This window comes from Cervus elaphus, chromosome 30 (genome assembly GCF_910594005.1).
Source record: "Cervus elaphus chromosome 30, mCerEla1.1, whole genome shotgun sequence".
In the NCBI taxonomy this organism is placed as follows: domain Eukaryota; kingdom Metazoa; phylum Chordata; class Mammalia; order Artiodactyla; family Cervidae; genus Cervus; species Cervus elaphus.
The window spans coordinates 47,184,195-47,204,409 of NC_057844.1; the positions used below are offsets into that span (position 1 = coordinate 47,184,195).

Sequence of the window (20,215 nt, forward strand, 5' to 3'; positions counted from 1 at the left end):
CTGCCCATTTAAATACTGCAAGGGGAAAAAAACAAGCTTTTATGTAAGGACTTAAAAAAAAATACCTGCCATTAAACCTTTTATTCAGGACATTCCAAATTTGCTCTGCTGAAGGGATTTATTCACTGCTAAAGATACACAGAGACAAGAGCTGTTTTTAAGTGTTTATCACATCGCCCCTAGTTTTGCGCTAAAGAAAAGTACATTTTGTATATTTAAAAATACACGCTTATTAAACAAAACTCTCCAAAACCTTAGCGCCTCCACCTAGCTGCCTTCTAGGTTTCAACTTGCGAGTTTCAGGTCCTTGCACAACACCTAAGGCGTGCAAAACTCTTTTTCTCGCTAATCCTGGCAGAGAACAGTCCGAAGAGATCTCCCTCCACGTCTCCACCCGAATTCCCTCTCTTCCCCAGATTCCACTCGCTTCTCTTTTTCCCTCCGCCCCCGTCTCCGCCAGCCCAATCTGTCAGAGAGGTTGTGTACAAACTGCGCGGCCGCCCTGCGCGCGAAGCTCGTGGCCCGAAAGGGGTGCGGTCCGCCAGGCGGAGGCGGGGCTCTGACCGAGCTTCTCCCTTTTCATAGGCCAGCGGCTCAGGCCCGGCCAGCTTCGGGGCCCCGCGATTCGTCGGAGTGCTGCCAGTCTGGCCGGCTGGCCCCGCCTCCCTGGAGTTGGGTAAAATAGAGGCGGGCGTCAAGTGTCAGTAGTCGCGGGGCAGGTACGCGCGCTAGCAGCTCGCTCGCGGAGACAGGCAGTGGCGGGAGCGGACTCCGGGGAGCTGGGGAACGCGGTGGGGCGGGGCGGGAGAAAGTGGTCGCCGGGTGGACGTCGGCGTTTACGCGTGGCGGAGCGGAAGAGAGTTTGGCTTTTCGTGCGCGCCTTTGAAAACCGCGCCTGCTTGTGAGCTGAGGGGTCCGTCCGGAGCCAAGCTCGCCGACCCGAGCAGCGTGGGCGACGTGGGAAGCGCGCTCGACTCGCGCCCCGCGCCCGGAACCGCCCCCAACCCCCACCCCCGAGTGCCCATGGCTACGCGGGTGCTGACCATGAGCGCCCGCCTGGGACCCGTGCCCCAGACGCCGGCCCCTCAGGACGAGCCCGTGTTCGCGCAGCTCAAGCCCGTGCTGGGCGCCGCGAACCCGGCCCGCGACGCGGCGCTCTTCCCCGGCGACGAGCTGAAGCACCCGCACCACCACCCGCAGGCGCAGCCCGCGCCGCCACAGCCGGCGCCGCCGCCCGCCGCGGGCCCGCGGCTGCCCGCCGAGGAGCTGGTCCAGGTAGGAAGAGCCGCTCCCCTCCCTCCGCCTCCCTCCCAGGCCTCGGGCGTGTCCCGCCGCTGCGGCGCGCGGGCGACAGGGGCCGCTCCAGGCTGGGGCGCGCGTCGGGGCGCACCGCGGCCCAGGGCTGGGGGGCAGCCCCGCCCTGCCCTCCTGGCCTGGTGGGGGCACCCGAAGGAGTGAGTCTGTGGGGAGTCTGCCCTGGCAGCTCTTTCCGGGAAAGGTTCAGGAGGGAACTGGTGCTCACGCGCACCTTAGTTGTTTTTCTGCCATTTGGGGGATGAAAGCTCGTTCCTTACGCCGGCCCTCGATTCCGTGTGTCCCCTAAATCCGCCTCCTCCCGCTGCCCTGGCCTTGGAGGTCACCCGCTGTCCCGACCCACGGCGTCCCGGGTTCAGTGGGAACGCAAATCGGGGTGGGGGGGGGTGCTGGAGGGAGGCCCCTCGGGGTGCTAGTTTTATATCGCTTGGTGCAACCTGCTTTAGACGCGATCGTAGGGCTCCTTTGGGAAACGGGAGTTAGAAAAGCTAAGGTGGTGTTGGAGCGCTTATTTTTTCTTAGAAAAGAAAGAAAGAAAAAAAGAAGGACCGGGAGGTGTTGTTTTCTTCATCTGCGCGTAAATTTCCTCCCGGAGCCGCGTTGAAAGCTGGCAGTTGGCTTTTACACTTGCCCGGCAGCCGAATTAGAGCAACCGCCTGTTTCTTTCGCCCACGCAGGGAGTCATATAGCCCAGAAAAAACTTCCCGGGACTTTTAGCCTGTCCCAGGGAAAAAAAAAAAAAATTGGAAACATACCCACATGCAAACAGCTGGAAGAGCTAAAATCAGAAACCACTAACCACCATGGGAGCAAAGCGCACGAAAGGGTTTAGTTCGGTTTATTTCAAGACGCTTCATTTAATAGCCCCTTGGTATACTGTGTATTTGCTATACCCAACTCCTGCTCCGGGGGTCTGCGAATGTCACCGTGCTGTGCAGAGGCAGTGGAATTTGTCAGAGATGTGACTCACAAGACCAGCGCGTTTTTATTTTTAAATCGTATCTTTGCGGGAAACCCGAGTCTATATCCACACGAAATGATCTCGGGGTCTGATAGCTGAAATTAAGTAGTAGCGAAAAAAAAAAAAAAAAGACTGTGTTATTCACTTGTTAAAATGCCACGGTTAATAGTTCTGTGAGCATCTAGTTGGGGGTGTTGTTTCGTATGTGTGTGTTTCTGTTGAAATTTCCTTTCAGTGCTAAAAATTCTAGAAGTTTGTGTTATATATACCAGGAAAGATGATAGCTGCAAAAGACTGAGGGAGACCAGTTACAAGCTGGACTGTGTCCTAAAGAGGAAAAATCACCCTTTTAAAACCATGTGGGCATTTGTCAGTTTGCTGCTTAGAAGACACAGGGGGATAAGGGATGACTGAGCTTTTTACAGAGTGAGGGGGAATGGAGCCTTGGCCCACTGAGGACACGATAAATGTTTGGCTGATGACTGTGCTGGCTACTAGCAGCCTCTCTCCACCCACGGCCCCTTAGCACCACTCTACCAAAGGAATGGTTTTCCCCTAGGTAATTAAAGATCTGTTTTAGATAGGGATATGAATAGGAACATTTCATTATCTTATTAACCAATTACAGAATCTGCTGATTAAAATCAACATTTAGATCAAACTGGTGGAGAAGTTGGTTTGTTCTCTCAGTGGATACTGTGTTTTGCTCAAAACATTGTATTTAGGTTTCCATTGAACTGTAGACTGGAAAAGGCACTTAAATAGACAAAGAATATGTTTTATATTAGCTATTTCAGCAATATCTACCCAAGCAAAAAAAAGAGAAATTTTGCAATATTAACCTTAACCATAAAGGTTTACTGAGGGTTGTTTTTTTCCTTTTCAACCACTGGATTTACCTATATGACATGAATAAGACAGATAATTTGGCCTTATTACAATACTGTATTTTCAGTTGTAATGGAGCAGAGAATCCTGCTTGTATATGAGTGATGATAAAGTATACTTAATTATTGCGTCAGAAAGGAACATTTTTTTCTCTTTGCTTCCTTTTTCTTCTTGATTTGTCTCTTTCACTTTTTGTCTGGGGCTGACTGGCGGCGATTTTTCCAAACACTTGTTATAAACAGTTTCGTAAGGTTTTTGATGAACCATTTGTTACACAGTTGACAAATAAACCTGATATGTTTATATAAGGCACACTTAGAGGAGTTTGCCTTGGTACTTTTCATAGAGATTGTTGGGGGAATTTTTAGTAAGCACAGTTTGTTCTTCCCGGGATGATGAATTGGGTGGATTATACATGTTTTTATCTCTTCTTTTTTAGACAAGATGTGAAATGGAGAAGTACCTGACACCTCAGCTTCCTCCAGTTTCTATAATTCCAGAACATAAAAAGTATAGACGAGACAGTGCCTCAGTCGTAGACCAGTTCTTCACTGACAGTGAAGGGTTACCCTACAGTATCAACATGAACGTCTTCCTCCCTGACATCACTCACCTGAGAACTGGCCTCTACAAATCCCAGAGACCGTGCGTAACACACATCAAGACAGAACCTGTTACCATTTTCAGCCACCAGAGTGAGACGACCGCCCCTCCTCCGGCCCCAACCCAGGCCCTCCCCGAGTTCACCAGCATATTCAGCTCCCACCAGACCGCAGCTCCAGAGGTGAACAATATTTTCATCAAACAAGAACTTCCTACACCAGACCTTCATCTCTCTGTCCCTCCCCAGCAGGGCCATCTGTATCAGCTCCTGAATACACCGGATCTAGATATGCCCAGTTCTACCAACCAGACAGCAGTGATGGACACTCTTAACGTTTCAATGTCGGCCGCCATGGCAGGCCTTAACACCCACACCTCCGCCGTCCCGCCGACCGCCATGAAGCAATTCCAGAGCATGCCCCCTTGCACATACACCATGCCAAGTCAGTTTCTTCCCCAGCAGGCCACTTACTTCCCCCCATCACCACCAAGCTCAGAGCCTGGAAGTCCAGATAGACAAGCAGAGATGCTTCAGAATTTAACCCCACCTCCATCCTATGCTGCTACCATTGCTTCTAAACTGGCAATTCATAATCCAAATTTACCTGCCACCCTGCCAGTTACTTCGCAAAACATCCAGCCTGTCAGATACAACAGAAGGAGTAACCCCGATTTGGAGAAACGACGCATACACTACTGCGATTACCCGGGTATGTGATCCTACCTGGTTAAAGAATCAGTGTGTGTGTTTAGTGTGTTCGTGTGTGCCATTTTCCACCTCTCATTCCAACTTTACGTGGGAGAGTAGTGGTTGACAGTTAAAAAAAATTCACCTACTCTGCTCTTGTCGCATCCCAGTCTCCAGGGCCTTACCCAAGTAACCATTTAGTTACTTTGTGCTTATTTGATGTATTAAAAAAAAAAAAACCAGTTTGGAATATTACGGGGCAAAAAAAAGGTACTGAACTCTTTTCTTTTTAATGTTAAATACATGAGAGTCTTGCTCACTTAGTTTACTGTGGCAATGTAAATTGGACTTCTTAATTCTAAATTAAGTACCCTGGAAAGGGATTGCTTAAGTAACACAGGGGAAAAGAAGGGGTGGTAATGAAGAGTGGGTTGGTACAAGACAAGACCCTCTACAGAATAGATTTCAAGGTTGGTTCTGATAGCATGTGAGCATATGCTCTTTCTTGAATGAGGTATGTGGCCCAAAGTATAAATTGATGACGGTGATGAATATATCTACAAGTTGCTGGCATAAGCTAGTTTATGATTAATACAGGGTATAATTTATTGACTCTGGTACATGATATGACATGACATACTAAATGAAAAAACAAGAAATGTGGGAGTACAGAAAATTGCAGTCATCTTGGATAATGGTTTAACATTGTCAGCTCTAGAGCCATTAAAATTTTTTAAATCACCGAGGTATGTGTTACTAGTATAAAGCACCTACTGGTATAAACATAGATTTCCCATTTGTAGTTTGGCTTGATTGTCTGCTCTCTTTCTTGCTAAAGTGAAACATAAAGCAAATCACTTTATACCTTTAATCAGGTAATAGGGGAGTATGCTTAAAAACATCTCTTAAAACTGAAGCTTCAAATATCTCCTTGCATGAGAGATTTCATCTTTAAAGCCCGATTTTAAACACTGAATCATCAGATGTAAAGATTTCAAAAGGATCTCCAGAATGACACGCTGTTCTTCTCCTTTATTTCAGGCTGCACAAAAGTTTATACAAAGTCTTCTCATTTAAAAGCTCACCTGAGGACTCATACTGGTATGTAATTTTCTTGTTAATTCTGTGAGTTGTGTAAATAGTATAAGTGGTATTCATCCTTTTAAAAGCCAGCACGTGTTTGATCTCTTCTTTCTTCTGTCAACTTTTATTTTTTAATGGCTTACCTTTTTCAGCACTGCCTTGGCTGAAAATTCAGTTCAGTGAAAAAGTTTGGTTCCAGGAAGGCTGATGTTCCCTCATTAAGGCCTTGCCCTGTCACCTCACATAGAATTAATTGCTCCCAAACATAAACAACGATGTTTACTAATGGATTTTAAAACTTTAATGGCACTGCTATTCCTATCTTGAAGGAAAAAAATGTAACTCATTTTCTCCCTCCGTAACAGATCAGCTGGCTTCTATAAAACTACATCAAACACTAAAGCCTTTTCCATTTAGCAGGTAAAGTGTAATTGCTTAATAAATTATCTTAATTTCACCTTGAGCCTAAAATATCTGTGTTTAGCATGTTTTCCCTGCTGGGAAAAGGTGGGCTGGAAATTGAAAAATACTAAAATCAGGCAAAACTAGGGTCGTGGTTTAAAAGCTATTTTACATTCTACGCCAGTCCATATTGTACATGGGAGAGACTTTATTCCAGCTAATATCTCATCCGTGTTTAAAATATTTAACCCCTATAATTTTATAAAAACTTTTGTCAGATCTATACACTCATTTTAAAATGCTTTTTAATTTCAAAACTTTATATCAGAACTTATTTGAGGATGAAATTAGGTGGTGGCAAGCTGTAAAAATCTCCAAAGTATTTTTAAAACTATGGGTGGTTACCATTAGTGATTTTCTTAAAAGGATAGGCCTAAAGGAAAGAACCTATACAAAGTGATTGTGTTTTTTTTCCTCTCCGTAAATGCAGCTTTAACCTAAAGTTCAGAGAATAAGTTTGCTAATAAAAGCAATGACCTAGCAAAATGTTTTATTCCATCATTGCTATGGAAACCAAAGTATTCAACAGTTCCTTTGAATGGGCTGCTGGATTAGTGTGAGGACTTGAATCTCCCCAGGCTAGATGTTACTATGGAAATTGAGTTTTGATAAATGAAGTAGTTATCTCTAACTGCTGCATTAAAAAGTAAAAGCCTTTGAGCAAAGGTCAGTGCTGAGATAGAGCTCAAAGAGGAACATGGCTGCAGACATTTCATATGCGCATTGGGAAGTATTGCTTGATATTCCAGTGATAAACGCTACTTAAAATCTAAATAGTGTTGGCGACAATGTGGTAGATTCCAGGGCTTTCTGAGAAATTGCTTTTAAAGAAAAGACATCTGTATTTATCAGTGAAACCAGTGGGTTGTTTCAACCTGAAGTTTTTAGGTAGAGACAAAAAGGCTATCTCCGAATCCCAAAGTAAAAGTTATATTTATACTTAAATATCCATTAAGCATGTAAACTCAATCTGAAGTTTTCAGCATACAAATGACAAAACCATGAAAACAGTCTCTATAGAAATACTAAACAATGCTTTTATAGAATATATGTTATATATTTAGGAAGAAACATTGAAAATGGGTTTTTACCTGAATTATGATTGAGGAGAGGAAATAACTTCAGAACTTTGGAGCTCTTGTCCTTTCTCCTTTGAAAGTCCTTGAAATGGGAGATAGGAAGGAGGAAACAGTGTTTCTCCTGAGGTTAAAGTCTCCTAATAAAGGAGGAGCGTGATTCCATATATCGATGCAATCAACTGCTTATTGCCGGGATGTAGTCAGGGCATATCTAAATCGCCTTGCAACCCCTGGCAGGGGTTAGTGCTCTGAATGCTTATACCTGGGCTTCTGGAACTTGACCTGCTGGCAGGGAAATTTAATAGTGGGTTGTCTTAATGACGCTCATACTAAAAAAGATAGAAACCAACTAAAAAGATGTAGGCCTAGTTTGAATCCCATGCATCGACTTTTTCGCCTGATCATAAATGTGTGTCCATTGACATCTGATGAGTGAGACCCCGTAATCCAGTTTAATAAAGTTTTGTTTGATAGCCTTTCAGATGCCTCGAGGAGGGTTTGTGGCAGACTTGTTCATCTGGCTAAACCCGTTCTTGGGTAATCATAGAGCATTGAGGTTGTTTTCTCCTCATTTTTAGTTTCTACACAATGCCTTTGAAAATTACCTGTGCGCTCTCATTGCATCCTCCCCACCCTGTCGTTTTTTAATGAATGTATCTGAAGCTAGCGAAGTGTTTTTTTTTTTCCTTCTTCCTTTAAAGGCCCAGGTATTTCTAAATAACTTCTCTCATGTAATTAGCTTTTTTTGTTAGAGGACTTTAAAAATTTATATGGGAATGTTGATATTGTATTTTTGATATAAAAACTTTTTAATGATTGCCACTATAGGCAGAATGTGCAGGACCCTAGGACTTCTTTAGAAAATAATTGTAATTGCTTTAAAATGTCAAGTTACCTTACGTTTTTAAAATGTTTTAAGCAACTAAAGCAACCTACACCTGAGTTCTGTTTAATTGCTTATTCTGGATTTTAGATGGCAAATGCTTCTTGACTTGTAAACCGAACGTTAAGGACATAGTCTTTCTGAAACAAGATGATTTTTTAAAAAATTCGAGATGAAAGAGTAGAAAATAGCAGTTAGAAGTCTTCTAGCATTCAAGTTTTTCTAAGTTTATACATTTTGATTTCTTTATTCAGAAAGAATATACAAAAATAATACAAAGCTCTATATGGTTAGACAAAATACCTGAAATTGATGTTGCCTCTATTCTAGGGAAAAAATTGTAAAGACCATGCTGTGTCTTTTATATATATGTGATAGCATATTTATTGGCCTATAGGGATATCCTTATTACCTGTGTGGAAGTGTTTTTGTGTTACTTCTAGCATATATATATATTTATATGCCGTGCCTCTGATTAGAAATAAGTATGGCTACTTAGGCAACAGTGTCAAGAAGTATATATTTCCAAATAAAAATATTTGTCCTTTTAACAGCATTTTAAAAAGAAATTGGAAACATTTGTCACCCGATCCTTGTTTCTTGGTATGCCATGAGTTGAAATGTGGCTTTTACATTGAGTGTGGAAATTTCTTTGAAAATTGTGTTTACACTTTAGTAAAAAGTACTTACTTTCTAAAGAAAGAGTTCTGAAAAAGCAAACAGTGCACTCTGAATACAGATGTTTGAAATCTGAGCAGTTTTAGTCACATGTGTGGCTGTGCACTTAACCCTGGAGTATATGGTAAAGCAGTTGGGAAAAGAGGGGATGGTAAGGTTTTGTGGTCATCTGTCAGCTCTCTGGAGCAGGGCCGAAGGTGAGCAGTTGTTCATAGTCTGAGCGGCACACATTGGGCGGCAGGGTCAGGAGCCCTTGGATCCAGACTCTGCCCAGGTTGCTACATGGGGACTGCATGATCCCAGAATGACTGCCACGGATTAACAAGAGAAGGACAATTGGAAGCACCCCTCCCCCCCAAAAAATGGAAACATACAAATAACGTAACAACATGAAGTGGACCTTGGGTGAAGCACTGTCCTGTTAGAATCTTACAGCTGTATTTGGGATTCCTTGTTTAAGAAAGAATTTCACAGTAAGCCTTGGAAAGATTTCTAGCCCAAGACTACTTGTAAAGGGGCTAAATTCCCACCTGCCGTCTCACTTCCTGGGTAGAACACTTTTCTAATGACATTTATATTAATGTGTGTACTTCAAAATACATAATCTCTGCTAGAGATTTATTGCTCAGTTGATTTTAGTTTCATTTTGTATACTAAAAAATCCCTAGGTATAAATTCCTATTTAGTTCCTTGCTCTACACTTACTATCCATTGAATGTCTTAGGTATAGATTTTTGTTTTAAAATACTGGCCATGTTGATAATGAAGGTATTTTTATTTGCAGCACTTCCCCACAAATAGAAAACATTCAAAATGTTCTGAACATGAATTATTCCTTTTTTTTGTGGAACTGTGGGAAGTGGTAAAACATTTTAAAAAATATAGAAAGGAATTCATTTCCTTAAAAAATGATTTTAGAGTTAAAATCAGAATAAGATTTTAGATACATGTGTGCACACATATATGTCTCCATATATATGTATATAGCCTTAGTGGAGATCATGCAGTTTGGATCTAGAGATCATTGTTGGTAGAGGTGAAAAAATTTTGCAGGATGAAATTAGTACTCACTAATTTTTTTGAGTTTATATTTGAAAACTGCAGGAAAAAGTATCCAATTTAGCCTGTTATGTGTTACCAGTTAGACATTCTTAAGTTACTTTGTTTGCAGCTTTGAAATTTATTTTTCTATATTGACAAGTTCAAGATAACATTAAAAAAAAAAACAACAGTGGCTCTAAGAGTCACTGGTTTAGATGCCTGGAAAAGGTATTTATGAGCATAGAAGCTTAGAAACAATTTCTTCTTCTTAATGACTCATGGGAAAGGTTTAACTTTGCTTCTGGGACTTGATCTTTCATCTGAAAAACATTTACATTTACATAGGAAATTGATTAAACATTGTTTTGAGATGATAAAGCATGTGGAAGGTTAAGAAGTATAATTTGATTAAGCAAACGTTTTTGACTTTTTCGAGAATCCAAAGAGAATCTCTTCTTCCCTTTTCTTTTTATAGATTAGTGGGAGAAGATAGTTGTAAATGGACTAAATAGAATAGCAGAAGTTGAGATAGAAACAATTAGCTGTGAAGATAGAGGAGCGTAATGTTTTTAAAAGTAAAATATTTTAATCACCAAAAGTTTTTACTTTGGCAGATATTTTTAGTTTTAAAGAATGTAGTAGCTGTTTACTTGATGACCTACATCTTTTCAGGTGAAAGATTAGAAACAAAGTAATGTCCTAGTTTAGCAAGTATCTCTGTAGCAGCATTCCTATTCTGTCAGCCTGTATTATTTATATCCAAGAATCTCTTACAACTCTGATTAAGGTGAGTTGCTGTTTTAGAAGTGCCCCATAGGTAACTTTCATTAAAAAACATCCAGGCAGAAGAATATACCTGTGACTACTGTATAAATGCACACCTTTTAGAGCTGGGAAGAATCTCCAGGTCAAGATGACCAGGTTAAGTGCAAATTTAAGGAAAGGATAATCAGGACTCATTCAGTACTAGAAAAATGAAAATATAGAATTTTTCTATTTTGGTTAAAAAAGGTAAAATATTTCACCGAGACTTTACTGTTTAAAAATTCTACTTTGGGTTCTTGTTACAAGAAAGTGAATCTGAATGTCATTTTTGTCAGGAGAATCAGGAACTGGTATTTCATTAACACTATCAATGATAGAGGATGTTTTTGTCCAGAAGCCTTGAGGCTCAGATGGTAAAGAATCTGCCTGCAATGCAGGAGACCCTGGTTGGATCCCTGGGTTGAGAAGATCCCCTGGAGAAGGGAGTGGCCACCCGCTCCAGTATTCTGGTCTGGAGAATTTCATGGACAGAGGAGGCTGGCGGACTCCAGTCCAGGGGGTCACAAAGAGTCAGACACAGAGTGACCCCTGTTCTGTGTCTTTGACCAGCACGAGGAGCTCCACAGTTCCTTGGTTTCCCTCAAATCCAGTCCAATTCTGGAAAAGAAAACTCATTTATGTAGAGTTGATTTACCCTTGTACAACTTCAGGATGGATAATAAACTGATCCAGAGCATGTCCTACTGAAGAGGCTAAAAGTATGGTTCTTTGTTTAGTCAGATAACACTCAGTGGTCCTCGGCAGAAGGAACCAGGGAAAACCCTGCCGCAGGTGAGGACGTGGAAAAAACAAAGACACAGTATGGTAGCCTTTAGATGCTTTCCTGTCTTTTCCCTCCCTGCCTTTTCATGAATGAAAATTCCCAAGTTGGTCAGCCTCAGGACACTGTGGTTAACCAAAGGTGCATAGGGAGGTATGGCAATAGAAGGCAGTCTCTGTGTTTGAGGAACTTTCATGGCTAGTAAAGAGGCAGAATACAGCCTTCATTCAGCAGTATCTGTGCCAGTACAGATCAATCATTTAGATCAAATTTAAGTGATGATGGAAATACAGAGAAGTGGAATGATTTCTCTTGGATTCTTTATAGGTTTTTTGGAAGGAATCAGGTGAGTCACGTTTTAAAGATAAGCACAGAAGAAAGAAGGGAATTTCTTAATACAGCCTTTTAATTAGTTTCCTTAAACTGAGCAGGTTATTGACAGGGATACTCGATCAAGTAAACATTAGGTAAAGTGAAGTGAAAGTCACTCAGTCATGTCTGGCTCTTTGCGACCCCATGGACTCTAGCCTGCCAGGCTCCTCTGTCCATGAAATTCTCCAGGCGAGAATACTGGAGTGGGTTGCCATTCCCTTCTCCAGGGGATCTTCCCAACCCAGGGATCAAATCCAGATCTCCCGCATTACAGGCGGGTTCTTTACCATCTCAGCTACCAGGGAAGCCCAGGATGTACATTAGGTACATTTTGCGAATACTTCTTTGAAATGAAATGCCTGCCCTTCTGTTGCCAAGTATAGGAGGTGTACTGCAGTGACCTTTAGTAAAAAATTTTAATATAAAATTACTGATAAAGATATATAAAAATATGAATTAATGAGTTCAAATCACCTTACATTGTGCTTTTAAAGATATCTAATATTTCCCTATGAGTTTCTTTAATCTTGGGATTAATGCTTCTCTTTTTTAAAAACCTTTTATTAGAATGTATACTGTTTTAGACGGAGAAGGCAATGGCAACCCACTCCAGTACTCTTGCCTGGAAAATCCCATGGATGGAGGAGCCTGGTAGGCTATAGTCCATGGGGTTGCAAAGAGTTGGACATGGCTGAGCGACTTCACTTTCACTTTTCACTTTCATGCATTGGAGAAGGAAATGGCAACCCACTCCAGTGTTCTTGCCTAGAGAATCCCAGGGACGGGGGATCCTGGTGGGCTGCTGTCTATGGGGTCGCACAGAGTTGGACACGACTGAAGCGACTTAGCAGCAGCAGCGTACTGTTTTAGAAAGTCTCTAGTGATGGGAAAAGATCTGATGATTACTGAATTGCATGAAAATATTTTCCTCCTGAGATAAGAGCTCATTTTGCACATCAAGGACTCAAATTCTAAGGATTAAGCTTAAGAGGGGCTTCCCTGGTGGCTCAGATGGTAAAGAATCTGCCTGCAATGCAGGAGACCCAGGTTCCATCCCTGGGTTGGGAAGATCCCCTGGAGAAGGGAATGGCAACCCACTCCAGTATCTTGCCTGGAGAATTCCATGAACGAGGAGCCATGGGGTCACGAAAGAGTCAGACACGACTGAGTGACTAACACACTATTGACTATTGAAATAATTTATTCCACTTTAACAGTCAGAATAGAATATGGATGTTAAGCTATTTGAGGCCAGAGACCAAGCCTTTTTCTTTGCATTTTGCAAGTCACCTGGTACAGGTTATGATTGTTAGTACATATTACTCTCCTTTACTAAATGTTGACTTTAATTCTGATTTTTGACCTCTATCAAATATAATTGATTGGATTTAGTTTTAGCATCAGGAAGGAAACCAGATATAAAATTTGTTGTAACAAAAAGGTTACCTAAAATAAATTAGATAAATATTTCCATCTATGATACTTTTCTTTTGTTAGAAGAATCTATGCAGAACATTCTAGGAAAAGGCCTTAGTGTGAATCTATTGAACATGTTCAGCCAAGCAGAGAAACTTCCCATTCTAGTGTGGTAGATTCATAAGTCATTTTTCAGTCTATTCAACAGAAAAAAAAATAGCTGATTTTTAAGTTCATCACTAAAGACTTTTCAGATACTTAGCAAACACATTCTGCTAACTCATTGATGTTCCTTTCAGTTCAGTTGCTCAGTCATATCCAACTCTTTGCGATCCCATGGACTGCACCATGCCAGACTTCCCTGTTCATCACCAACTCCGAGTCTACTCAAACTCATGCCCATTGAGTTGGTGATGCCATTCAACCATCTCATCCTCTGTAGTCCCCTTCTCTTTTGCTTAGGGTTCCTTTAGCCTAGGGTAAAGGAGAGCCATCATTAGGTGACATTTGGAGATTGTCAGTCCCAGCACAGGACAACTCAGAACTCCACACGTCCTGAAAGTTGGGTGTCCTTGGGCGCTGGCTCAGCCAGGGTGTGTCCTGTGCTTCAGACAGTCTGGGATTTAAGGCCTGCTTTGAGTCCATTAGGCTAGTTGTTAACTGACCTGGACAAAAGGCTTTAGAATCTTTATGTAGAGGTGAACAATATCTGTGCATTCCTTACATCATTCACACAGAGCCTGTATCAATGTTTGCTAATGGAGGATATAACTGGAACATTGAGGAAAAGTGGCAGGCCAGGCTTCTCTAACATGACCTCCTTGTTCTGCTTCTAACTCTTGGAGCTGTTGTTGAGGATAAATGAAATATGAGTACCTGAGTCTCGGAGTATGCACTCAGTGTCTGTCTACCTGCTCCCTCCTCCTCCTGGTAATGGTTTTGCATAACATTGACTTCATCAGTATGGACAACATGTATATTTAACCGTCCTTTTAAAATAAAAGGATTAAGGATTTGTAGTAAAAGAGTCCTGGTAATTTTATATGAGAAAGTATATACTTTATTTGAGATAAAGCTGAAGCTTGTTTTTTGTGCTGTACATATTTGTCACTTTTTTTTCTTCTTGCCTTGGAAAGTTTCACATTAACAACAGTATGAGAACTTAAAAATACAGTTGATGTTGAAAGAGCTTAACTAAATATTTTAAATTGGTGGTATTAGAAGGAGATTCTGTAAAAATCCAATTAAACTTTTGAAAGCTCTATCCTGTTGAAATAACTTAAAGGAAGTTAGTTTGGTTTCCCAGAAGTACTATGCATAGTGTTTCTGGCTGAGGAAGAAAGACCTGAATCTGCTATTTATTTGGCCAGAAATTGGGTACCAGCTTCCTCTACAGTGTTTTACTTGAGCAGTGTTGACACTTGAACAGATCCTGTACAAACTGCCCCAAGTGGGGAACAGTTGTCCTCGCTTCTGTGGTAAAGCTCCGGCCCCATGACTAACATCCAGAAACTGGTATTCTTGGCTGAATACTCTATAGATACGTATAAATTGAGAGCAAAACCCCAACTGTTTTAGAAACTTTCATGGCTACCGTTTTTCAACCAATCAGTAAAGTAAACTTTTAAAAATACTGATGCAGTTTATTGCTTCCTAGCCAATAAAAATAGTGAACAAAAAGAGTCTAGTGTCCCTTGTTTCTTAAGTAAACTTTGAAAATTCAGTTTTCTTGCCATTTAATTATTCAATTCAAAAGACTAGAATGACTCCTTTTTAAATCGGGGCACTTTAGGAATTTTTTTTCCCTTGCCTCAGACATCAGAAATAACTTTCTCTTCGCGTTAAATGACAGTGAAGTATTTAGCCAACCTGTTTGTTTTGGTGATTTATTTTTCACAGGGAACAAGAACAAACACTTGTGTGCAAAAAAACTTTTTCTGTTTGATTTACACTGACAAGAATGATAGCTGCATTTACTACTGGCCTTAAGACATTTCTGTGTATTAAATATATGTGAATATAAGCAAAAGAAAAGTGGTTTATTTCTGGTTACTTAAAAGGTTTAAGTGTATTAGCTTAAATTCTTTGAATTTACTCTAAGAGGGGGAAAAAAAAACACTTAAGGAAGTTGAGATGGGCATTTTAAAAACGGAGCAATAGGAACCAAAAAGGGAATTAAAAACAAAAAGTATTTGTGTGTTGGTTTGGAGCCAGAGGAGAGGGAGAAGGGCAGGGTGGCTCAGGGACACTCACTCCAGGAGTTGAAAGAGAAACCCCCTGGGAAATAACTGGCACCGAATTCAGAGGGCGGCTCTGGCCCTTCTGTCCCTGTCCTTGTGGGGTTTTGTTGTGGAGTCATGTTATGAATTATGTGACCCTTTATGGAGTCACAGTGGTTATCAGGACAGCAAAAATACGTTAACCACAAACTGGAAATCTCGGTTGATGTGGACAATGTCTTTTAAAATTTGGCCTCAGCTGAATAATCTTACAACTTCCTGAATATGATCCTGTTAAATCAGGCAGAGAAAGGTAGTTGAATTTCACTGTGGTACTAAGTAACCAGTGTTCAAAGCAACGCGGGCTTTTCTCCAGCAGAGGAAAGCATTTTAAAGAATTTAGCAGTTTGGCTCTTCAGAGTTTTCAAATGCTGTATAAAACTCAGTGGTTATACAGAGTGGAGTCAGGAAGAGACAGATAAATACCGTATTCTAACGCGTAGATATGGAATCTAGAAAAATGGTCCTAAAGAATTTATTTACAGGGCAACAATGGAGAAACAGACATAGAGAATAGACTTAGGACATGGGGAGAGGGGAGGAGAGGGGGAGATGTATGAAAAGAGTGACATGGACACTTACACTACCATATGTAAAATAGATAGCCAGTGGGTATTTACTGTAGGGCTCAGGAAAAAACAGGCTCCGGTGTCAGCCTGGGGGTGGGGGATGGGGAGGGAGATGGGAGGGAGGTTCAAAGGGGAGGGGGTGTACGTATACCTATGGCTGATTCATGTTGAGGTTTGACAGAACAGCAAAATTCTGTAAAGCAGTTATCCTTCAATTAAAAAAAAACTCAGCAGTAAGCCAGCAGTACTTCAAGATGCAAATTTACCTCACAAATTCTCATCTTAAATTCATAGAAAATTATAACCAAGGTAAGCATCAATAGAGGGAGGAACTACTAGTGATTGCTTAGTGAGAGATTCTTTGGTCTGGGGGTTTATTTAGAGGAATATACGATCTTAAATAGGATTAATTAATTCTAAAACTGGGAATTAAGGCTGCCTTATAAATAGTATGTCTTTCCTCATGGTTGAGATGGTAAAGAATCTTCTTGCAGTGCAGCAGACCTGGGTTGGGAAGATTCCCTGGAGAAGGGATCATAAGTCATATTTTTTTTTAAGGTGACATTAAGTTTGTTTGTACATCAAAAATATACAATGATGTGGGGCAATTGCATGAAGTCAGAAGCTGCTCTGTGGTGAGGAACAGCAAAGGCCTTTGACAAACCTGGGAGTTTCTTTGCATGTCATTGTGGGCAGAATCCTTTTGGGCTGTCAATATTGAGTAGTTTTGAAAGGTTACTAGCAAACCTTAGACGACATTAAGAAGAATACAGATTGCAGAGGGGTGGGGAAGTGGCTCAGATAGAGGGGTAGGGTGGTGGCTCAGGTGTTAATTCACTATTTAAGTGAAGAGAGATAGGAAGATTGAATTGAAGCTTTTATGTATTACATATATAAGTTCCATGAGTTCAGGCATTTTTGTTTTATCCTAAGTATTCAGGATAGTCCCTGGCATATAATATGCATTTGACAAATCATTGATGGAATGAATTTTGATAGCCTTTCTGGTGCAGTGCATTGCAAAGGGAAATTAAATGTGCATGACACCACAGTTAAGTTATTGGTACCAGACTTCCTGATCTGGTTGAGAAATTGTTAAATATCAAACGCATAAAGTTTTAACACCATTCAGCTTTAATCTTTATCTAGTTGTTTTGCTTTGGTCTGAAAAATGGGAAGATGTGAATATATGCGTACTGGAGTGAATTTCAAAGAGCTAGTCCTTTTTGGAAAGCCACGTGTTAAGTGAACTGGCTTATGTGCTGGCGTTTCACAGTGGCTAATGTAGAAACTTTTAGGACCACTTTGTTGCAGGAAAGGGTCGCAGCTGTGGTCCATTAAGTTGGTGACGTGAGCAGCTCCTTGAATGTCTTCCTCCCTTGGCCACCTTAGAGCCATTAGTCCTGCACTGATTCAGTTGGGGTTGGTTGGCACCGTAGTAATAAAGGAGCTCAAGCTTGTCTAGTCATCTCATGGGTTTACATGTGCAGGAGCAGCTCAGTGCTCATAAAAATACGAGCACTGATTCATCCTGCACATTTATTTTTAAAAATTGTTTAAAGGAAATTTTTAGACAATTTTAAAAAATTGAAGTACAGTTGATTTGCAGTATTTTGTTTTAGCAAATGTTTTAGGTGTTCAGCAAAGTGATTCACTTATACGTGATCTACTCTTTCTCAGCTTCTTGTCCCATGTAGGTTATTGCAGAATATTGAGTACAGTTACCTGTGCTATACGGCAGATCCTTGTTTGTTACCTATTTGATATATAGTTTCCTGTATGGGTTAAACCCAAACTCCTAATTTAGCGCCTCCCCCTCCCCTGTAAAATTTCCATTTTCCGTTCTTCAACAGTACACAGAGTACTTAATTAAGGACTATTCTGCCAAACAGTGACTCTCTGCGCTAGATGCCCTGAGCAGTTTCTAGTTCATCAGGAATCCACACACCTTCCTCCCTAGAGCCTGAGTTTGAAAGAAACCCCTCTGCAGACAACACTCCCTGCCTTGTCCAGGGTTGCCAGCCGCCCGCTCACCTTGCCTCCTTGGTCTGTTGCGCAGGTGAGAAGCCGTACAAATGCACCTGGGAAGGCTGCGACTGGAGGTTCGCGCGCTCCGACGAGCTGACCCGCCACTACCGCAAGCACACGGGGGCCAAGCCCTTCCAGTGCGGCGTGTGCAACCGCAGCTTCTCGCGCTCCGACCACCTCGCGCTGCACATGAAGAGGCACCAGAACTGAGCTGCCCGCGCCGCCCGCCCCACGCAGCCCACTCGGCAGAAGTTTAAACTACACGATTGATTCTATATATATATAAAAGAGAACGAAAACACAAAACTGGAAATGTATATTTTGTATATTTGAGAAAACAGGGAATACATTGTGTTAATACCAAAGTGTTTGGTCCTTGTCCGAATCTGGAATGCTTGCTATATGCTGGCTTGACCCAGGCAGATGCCCTCATCTCAGACAGGCAGCCCCATCTCAGCGCGGGCTGGGCGTGCAAGGGTGTGTTTGCAGTGTTCTTTCCCAAAGCACCACCATTTAATGTGACAGTGTTTAGCAAACAAGTCCGTTGGGCACAAGAAGACAGCTGGATTGTGTGTCAAGATTTTGCTTGACATCAGAGGAGTTTTTTTTCAATACAAGATAATTCTCTAGAGGTACGCAGCATACCTGGCAATTCACAAATAGCCATTGAACAAATGTGTTGTTTTGTTTTGTTTTTTATATGAGTTGCCTATATTTGCTATTCAAAATTTTGTAAATATGCAAATCAGCTTTATAGTTTATTACACGTTTTCTAAGATTCTTTTGGGGAGAAAAATCATAAATAATTCTTTTGAAAATAACCATGAATACATTTACAGTTAGAACTTGTGGTAAGATACCTCTTAAAACCTTACCAAATTCATTTCTGTGGTAGGTAGAAATAAATCACTCAAATGAACTTCAAAAGCAGATTTCATGCACTGATTAAAATCGGATTGTTTATTTTAAATACAAACTACATTTTATATGAATTGTGAAGAGCTTAAAGATAGAATATTCAAAAGTTAAAACATCTTACAATAAGCTAAACAGTATCATTTTTGAAAAGAAGGACAATATGTAGTTTTCACTTGGGAATGTTGAATTTATGATACAGTTTTCATATACGGAAACGTTGAATTAATGATGCAGTTTTCATATACTGAGATGTTTGCTTGTGCAGTACAATTGGTTAAATGCCAATTTATGTGGACTTTGCATGTAATATACAGTGAGACACAGTAATTTTACCTAAATTACAGTGCAGTTTAGTTAATCTATTGTTAACACTGACTCAGTGTCTGCCTTTAATTATAAATGACATGTTGAAAACTTAAGGAAGTAAGTGCTACATATATGCAATATAAAATAGTAATGTGACACTGATGCTGTTAACCAAAGGGCAGAATAAATAAGCAAAATGCCAAAAGGGGTCTTAATTGAAATGAAAATTTAATTTTGTTTTTAAAATATTGTTTATCTTTATTTATTTTGTGGTAATATAGTAAATTTTTTTAGAAAATTTTCATAACTTGATAAATTATAGTTTTGTTTGTTAGAAAAGTTTCTCTTAAAAACGTGTACATAGATGACAAATGGTGTAAATATTTTGTAAGAGGCTTCAAAATGTTTATACGTGGAAACATACTTACAGGAAAAGCATAAATTGGTTGCTGTTTTGCTTCTTTTTCCCTCTTATTTTTGTATTGTGGTCATTTCCTATGCAAATAATGGAGCAAACAGCTGTATAGTTGTAGAATTTTTTGAGAGAATGAAATGTTTATATATATAAACGACAATTTTTTTTTGAAAATAAAAAGTGCCTAAAAGATTCATGTTGTGCCTTCTTCCCCTCCCATAGCAAAAACAGTGAGCAAATTCCTCTCTCGTAACTATTTAAAAGGGTCTGTTTAATGCAGACAGTTAATAAAAAAGTAATTCCCACTTTGAACCAGCATCTACCTTTGTTTAACGTGGAAGAGAGGAATTTGTTTTTACAATATCAAAAGTATAAAGGGGAGCATGCTTCATGAATGTTGATTTCCTTTCCCCTCTTCTGGTCAGTACACAGATAGATTACTGATTTTATGTTTTCAAGATCATTACTTGTAGACACTGGAGGTAACTTGAATATCCTAGTTAAAAAAAATTTTTTTTGGTCGTGCCTCTTGGCTTGTGGGAGCTTAGTTGCCTGACCAGGGATTGAACCCAGGACCCAGCAGTTGAAGAGCTGAGTTCTAACCACCGAACTGTTAGAGAATTACTTGTATATCCTAGTTGTATTGT

General features: G+C 40.7%; 1 protein-coding gene across 1 annotated transcript; it reads left to right on the plus strand.

Annotated features, from left to right (window-relative positions):
• The first annotated feature begins 706 nt into the window (after positions 1-706).
• KLF5 (Kruppel like factor 5) lies at positions 707-19,760 on the plus strand. Its single transcript, XM_043892265.1, has 4 exons — positions 707-1,275; positions 3,603-4,476; positions 5,496-5,555; positions 17,961-19,760. Exons 1-4 carry the CDS (start codon positions 1,024-1,026, stop codon positions 18,137-18,139), a joined length of 1,365 nt encoding a protein of 454 aa, XP_043748200.1. The 5' UTR covers positions 707-1,023; the 3' UTR covers positions 18,140-19,760.
• Positions 19,761-20,215: the final 455 nt, after the last annotated feature.